The following is a 6,701-nucleotide window of genomic DNA, read 5'->3' as shown; positions in this document are numbered from 1 at the left end:
ATTAAATTTAAAATAAATAGCCACATCAAGTTGCACAATCCAAAATTGTAGAAGTACTCCATCAAATATAAATTATAAATATGATATAAACTTACATATGTTCAAAGATTGTCAAGTTTCAAATATGTTAACACTAACATATATGTTCTTGTCTATAGATTCTTGATATACTAGAGAAGTTGGAATGTTCTTGAAGAGATCAAATCTTAATGAATATAAAGTTTCATGGTCAAAATAAAAGATAAAATAACACTCTAAAGAATCACACCAAATTTCTATCCACCACAATTATTGCTTGTACCCACCACTCCTCTATTTTCTATTTTGGTCAAAGAGATATCATGAATGCATTAAAAGAGATGTCATGAATGCATTAAAAGTTTTGAGTTTGATTGATTAAATGTAATTAAAATGACAATAGAATAATTATGTTGGATAAAGGGAAAAACAGTATCTTTCTTGACTATAACATCTACAATCCTTTTTGTAATACATATACATATAAAATTTGAGTTGAAATTCTACTCCAATCTTAACATTATCCTCAAGATTTAATGTGAATGAAAAAAATCATTACAGTCAGTTGTAGGCTGCCATTTGGGATTTTCTCATTCCTAGGCGGCTCTGGTACGTTTTCGTGTTCTACTTGAATTGTCATTCTTTTGACTTCAACTAGTTATTATTATTATTAGAATTCTATTTCTCACATTATATAAGAATGTTAATAGCTTATATTGATTGGTTACCTAATGTTTGCATTTGTCTGTTTCAGCATAGTTTTGGGAATCTAAATTAGAGATCATATGTTCAGCAGATGGGTTGTTTTTCTCAGGTTTTAAGGCACTTCGGTGGTTAAATTTAGTTGCCTTCTGAAGAAACAAAAAAAATGGTTAGTGTAGCAAATTCTTTAGAAGATGCACTTATTCATGAGAAGCAGAAAGAGGATGTAGAAATTTCATGTGATTTGCAGGGGGGCTATGAGAGTGGGTCAGTGATATGGTCAAGAGATTTAGGCACAAGAGTTGTACAAGAATCAAATAAATTATGGGCGATTGCAGGGCCTGCAATACTCAGCCGCATAGCTATGTATGGAACAAATGTTGTGACTCAGGCTTTTGCAGGACATATTGGAGATTTGGAATTGGCTGCCATTTCCATCGCCAGTACCGTCATTGTGGGTTTTAACTTTGGTCTCTTTGTAAGTATCCAGAATGTACTCCCTGGCTTTTGCTTTCAATTTTTCAGTCTTTTTCATTCTGTTTGTGTTTTGGTTTCCCTTTTTATGTTTTTTTTTGGGGGGAAGTAACAACAGCCTGATTCTCAGGTTCATTTTAGCACAGTTTTAGTGATAGTTCTAACTTCTAGCTTATGACACTCTGAGTTCAAAGTTCATAATGAATATGAAGTTATTAGATTCATTATGAAGTTATTAAATGCACAGCTAGGATTACTTGTTTTTTTTGAAGGCAGGAGGAAATCTCAATTGAGAATGATTAGAGTCGAGGGTAAACCACCTTTTTAATGTCAAATTAATAGTCAGAAGAGCCACTAGATTCAGTCATGGAGATGTTTACAAATTTTATCATGCCGTTCGTTTCGTTTGTGGAAGTTGATAATTGGAAAAAGGATAACCACAAAACGACTTGTTTGGTGGCCAAAATATAATTGGAATAGGCATATATAAATTCTTAAAATTTTGAATTCTTCATTTGGATGCATCAAATTGAAATTGGAATAGGATTAAAATAGGAATATGTATTCTAATTTTAACAAAAAAATAAGCAGTTGCAATTCCATCTAAATAAGTGGAATTAGAATACATATTCTTATTCCAATTTTATTTATTTTAGAAAATATAAATTTTTAGGTCTGTGAGCCCATCAATTTCTGGTGGAACCAAATAAGAATAGGAATACTTACTCCCATTTTCTATTCGAGAATAAATATTCCTATTCCCATATTTATATTCTCACAGCCAAATGGACCAAACTCTAAGATTAGATTTTGTAAAAGCCCAAGTAAAATTTAGGTCAAGTTTATTGATTGACTTTTTCTTTTGCAAAAAGTCAAGAAAAAATAAAATTTATTTAACAATATAGAAATATTGAAAATATTACAATTTTTTTTTACCCATCTACTAGCTGATCTACATATGAAGCATAACTTAAAAAGTAATTGCTTCTTATCTACAATATTTTAATTTTCTATTTCATCCTAAAACTTGAAATATAGATAAATATGTAAATAGAAATAATTATTTTGAGTATGTATCATATTAGATATTTGATTTAATGATAAGGTTAATGTTTAAGGCATTTGATAATATTAGTTTCAATCATTTCAATATAAATTGATAGTATTTTAAGATATTTTATGTCTTATGATTATGGAGATGAAAGAAAAATAAGATTATAAAGTGTTTCAATTTATTTAAAAAAAGTTATACTCATTTAAAAATAGAGTTGAATGATTCTAAATGAACTGACCTTAAATCAAGTCTTGTAACTTACGAAATTTAATTAGACATTATAAATAATAATAAGACATCTGTCAAAAGCTCATAAAGACTCCATAGAGATCAAGTCTTGCTGAGTGAAGGCTCCTATACCATAAGTGATGGTGCCTTGATTTTGACAGTGTGGATGTCCCTCAGTCCTAGGCACTAAGCCGAAGAGGTGAGTGGACCCGTATCTGATTCCTAAATCATTTCATGGTTTCAGTGATGGCCTCCCCTCTGAACCCTCCATTTTTAAAAAAAAAAAATTTAACTGTAATTTGATTGAGTAGGAATACTCAGTGCTCCTTAACTGGCTTACCAAGCTGACAGTTCAAAAATAACTGTTTTTTAACCGGTAAATTAGATGTACCAGTGAACATTGGATTTGCCTCAATTTTTCCCTCCCCAAATTCAATGACAACCATATTTCTATGCCAAGTCCCGAAGAGCCAACAGTTCTAATGGCAAGTCCAACAGACGAATTCCCCAATTTTATTTCATTTCATCCCTCTCTTTGCGAACCCGTCTTATAGCTTAAGAGGGCAATCTGCAGGTGTTCATAATTTTAATGCTCGGTACGGTAATCGACAGGTTTCCATTATATCATATTCCTTGTTTGTTATACTCATTCCTGTTCTTGTTTCAATAGCATACATCTACTGCAATGTTTTTCAAGTAACGAGAAAATTTGAATGATGAAATATTCACTCCTACTATTTATTGATCTTGTTGAACTTTTGAACTGACCATGGCAGTTAGGCATGGGAAGCGCCCTGGAGACCCTGTGCGGCCAGGCTTTTGGGGCTCGGAAATATCATCTGTTGGGGTTACATATGCAACAAGCATGGATTGTCCTCTTTGGTGTTGCAATTCTTCTCTTACCAATGTATATATTTGCAACCCCCATCTTGAAGATCCTCGGACAACCAGATGACATTGCTGAGTTAACAGGAAGAGTTGCAATCTGGTTCATTCCCCAACATTTCGCATTTGTATTCCTCTTTCCGGTGCAGAGATTTTTGCAATCCCAGTTGAAAAACATGGTCATTGCATTGATCTCTGCAGCCACGTTGGTGCTCCACGTTTTTCTAAGCTGGCTGTTTATTATTAAATTGGACATGGGCCTAATTGGTTCAGCAATGACATTGAATTTGGCATGGTGGTTGCCCCCAATTGCCCAAATTCTTTATGCCACGTGTGGGGGTTGTCCGCTGACGTGGACAGGGCTGTCCAGCGATGCATTCACTGACTTGTGGCCTTTTCTCAAGCTCTCGGCTGCATCCGGTGTCATGCTATGGTTAGTAGCCAATTCAGTTGTGAAGATATAAACTGTGAATGTATTTGGGTGTTTTTGAGTTAAGAATATTGTTCAGTCAGTGCTGACATGCTTTAGCTTGTGAACAGTTTAGAGAATTGGTATTACAGAATATTGGTTCTCTTGACAGGAAATCTGCCAGATTCACAAGTTGCGGTTGATTCTCTTTCTATCTGGTAACATTGTAACAAGCCTTTTTCTTGTACAATATTTATTGAGAAGCAATGAAGAAATGCATATATAATGCTGCAACTATGTTTTTAAAACCTTGATATGCATTTTGCAGCATGAGCATCAATGGTTGGGAGATGATGATACCACTCGGCTTTTTTGCTGCTACTGGGTATGTAGTTGTACCTATAACATTTAGGTTATTGAAATAAAATGTACAAGTTATAAATGCCCTGATCAAACCTTGTTGAATCTATGAGACGATTGAAATGACACCATTTGTAGCCTTAATGTTTTCAGATTTACTATTTTCAACTTCAGGCTTATTTGTTATCATATTCTTAAGATTGAGTACATAGCTTGCATTAACTTCCTTGTAGTTTTCAATGCATGCTTAAGCTCCAACTGTGCTTAATCAAATGGAATGCACGTACCATTCATTTTCATCCTTGCATTACTAGTTGATAGGATCACTTTTTCTCAATTGAAATAAATCCATGAAGTGCATTAGTTTTTCATTCAAATCCTCAATGCATGGTGATTATAGAGTACAAATAAGCCTTTTCCATTCCCTGATTCTTTTGCAAGCATTGCAGGCTTATTTAAATCTACACACGTCCATTTGTTTTGTCATCATGAAATATGTGAGCCAATCAGCACAATGTCAAAAAAAAATTAATTGTATTCTATTTTTCCTTGGGTTGATTGTTTTATAAATTTATTTGCTTATAAATGCAGTGTGAGGGTGGCCAATGAGCTGGGTGCTGGAAATGGCAAAGGAGCTAAATTTTCAGTGATTGTTTCTGCAAGTACTTCGACTGTGATAGGCCTTGTTTTTGGCTTGCTCATTATTGTACTTCGCCAGGAATTTGCTCTCGCCTTCACAAGTAGTTCCACAATCATAAAAGCAGTCTCTAAGCTATCCATTTTGTTGAGCTTTACTGTTCTCTTTAACAGCATTCAGCCAGTACTGTCAGGTAAAGCAATTCGACTTTTTGTTTGTATAAGCATTGATCAGAAGTTCATAGCCCTGTCCTTTTTCCTTCCAACTTATTTGTAGAAACATGTAGCCTATCTGTAAAATTGATAATGGTGGAAACCTTGTGTTTTGGGAGGAATGCAAAGATTGCAATTGCCGTAAGCATTTCAGTGTTGTGAGCACCGAACAAATAAATTTTATGAATGCCTATCCTGATATGACACTCACTGTGTATTCTTCTGCCTTATTCTGTTTCAGGGGTAGCGGTGGGATCAGGGTGGCAATCTTATGTTGCTTACATTAATATTGGGTGTTACTATGTGATTGGTGTTCCCTTTGGTGCGCTGCTTGGTTGGGTGTTTAAACAGGGAGTTCTGGTGAGCACTACTTTCTTCTAGAGAATGTGCTAATATAAAAATGAAATGACTCTCTGAGTCTCTGGAGCTTATGGCACCAGAATATCATATTATATTATACAATACTGATGACCGCAAATCAAATCGAAGCTCTATTAGTACAAATTATGAACATGTTTTAAGGTCACCAAATAAGAATGCGTGGAAGACTGCTAGAAAAATCTAGATGGTTTCTTTGCACATTGTTGCGGAGTGATTATAAGCTCCTTCCATTGTACAGTTTATCAAACTTATTTTCCTCTTAAAGATTTTAATCGATTGTTTAAATTATTTGAGTATTTCAGCCCTAGAATCTCTAATTGAAATACATGGCGTCCCAACTTTTATATGGCAGGGGATATGGACAGGAATGATATGTGGGACAGCAGTTCAGACCATTGTTCTGGCTGTTATTGTCTATAGATGTGACTGGGACAGAGAGGTAAATGCTAGATCCCATTAAATATTTTTTTTGCACAGTTCATGCCATTGTCAAATTGAAACGTTTTGAGGGATAAGTTATATCTTTTATTTATTGTTGTTCTATGCTAATTGCAGGCCGCTCGAGCGATAGGTCGAGTCAGTCGATAACATGGATCGAATCAGGCTGCCCAAGGTGAAAATTCAACAAAGTTGAATCAGCAGCTCAAGCATTTCTTTGATTAGCTGACATAGCTTGTTATGCAACTGCTAATCCAAACTCGAAACAGATCTGCCATGGGAGAGCATTTTTATGGGAGATTTTTTGGGTTATTTGGGAGCATTTCTATGGCAGATTATTTTTAATTTTCAAGAGGTGTAATCATACAATAGTACTGTTCTTCTTATTTATATCAGAAATACAAACAAATAAGGCTACCCTTTTCTTTCTGTCAATTAAAATTCTCTAATGAATGTTAAGATATTTTTAATTTTGATAGCCTTCCACGTGATTTCTATTTTGTAACACCTCATTAATCAGGGGCTTCGAACATGAAAAAAGATTAAGACAGAAACCCCAAAAAAGAGATGACTTGTAATAAGAAGAGTAGAGGAGACGTCGCAATTATGAGTACACTTTGAAAGATATGGTATCCTAATCTTGAGACCATGGCAAAATGAGACGCATTAAATAATAAAAATCCCACAAAACTTTCACTCCACTGCATTTTTCATACCCCTTTTTAAAGAAGAAAATGAAAAAATTAAGGAGCAGACAAGTTCATCGAGGAGGAACTATGTGGGAAGGGGGATGTCAGAAAATGGGTAGCAACCAAAATATGAGGAAGATGAGAAATAAGCAAGCAATGGAGGAGAAACAAATGAAATTGCATGATTTCAGCAGTCAGAAGCTATAGATATTAT

At 34.5% G+C, this 6,701-nt stretch overlaps 1 protein-coding gene across 2 annotated transcripts; it reads left to right on the top strand.

Moving 5' to 3' along the window:
* The first annotated feature begins 506 nt into the window (after window positions 1-506).
* On the top strand, window positions 507-6,239 carry LOC149542114 (protein DETOXIFICATION 27-like). Of its 2 annotated transcripts, XM_089797159.1 has the most exons (9): window positions 507-627; window positions 773-1,198; window positions 3,253-3,794; window positions 3,902-3,988; window positions 4,099-4,155; window positions 4,722-4,960; window positions 5,221-5,339; window positions 5,713-5,799; window positions 5,916-6,239. In XM_089797159.1, the coding sequence occupies exons 2-9, from the start codon at window positions 887-889 to the stop codon at window positions 5,946-5,948; spliced, it is 1,476 nt and encodes a 491-aa protein (XP_089653285.1). In that variant the 5' UTR covers window positions 507-627; window positions 773-886; the 3' UTR covers window positions 5,949-6,239. The 2 variants fall into 2 exon arrangements, with proteins under 2 accessions (XP_089653285.1, XP_089653284.1); XM_089797158.1 differs by lacking the exon at window positions 507-627 and having other exon boundaries at window positions 741-1,198.
* Window positions 6,240-6,701: the final 462 nt, after the last annotated feature.

Source organism: Cupressus sempervirens, chromosome 8, assembly GCF_028749045.1.
Source record: "Cupressus sempervirens isolate cs-2001-9-10 chromosome 8, ASM2874904v1, whole genome shotgun sequence".
NCBI classification, from domain to species: Eukaryota; Viridiplantae; Streptophyta; class Pinopsida; order Cupressales; family Cupressaceae; genus Cupressus; species Cupressus sempervirens.
The sequence above is the reverse complement of the archived record's forward strand: the minus strand, read 5'-3'. Positions and strand labels throughout refer to the sequence as shown.

What these genes read in the sequence shown, in the direction of transcription:
- LOC149542114 (XM_089797159.1), top strand. Translation starts at nt 887, where the DNA reads ATGGTTAGTGTAGCAAATTCTTTAGAAGATGCACTTATTCATGAGAAG. An exon ending in GCATCCGGTGTCATGCTATG is followed by an intron (nt 3,795 to 3,901) that starts GTTAGTAGCCAA and finishes GCTTGTGAACAG; the next exon opens with TTTAGAGAATTGGTATTACA. An exon ending in TGTTTAAACAGGGAGTTCTG is followed by an intron (nt 5,340 to 5,712) that starts GTGAGCACTACT and finishes TTTATATGGCAG; the next exon opens with GGGATATGGACAGGAATGAT.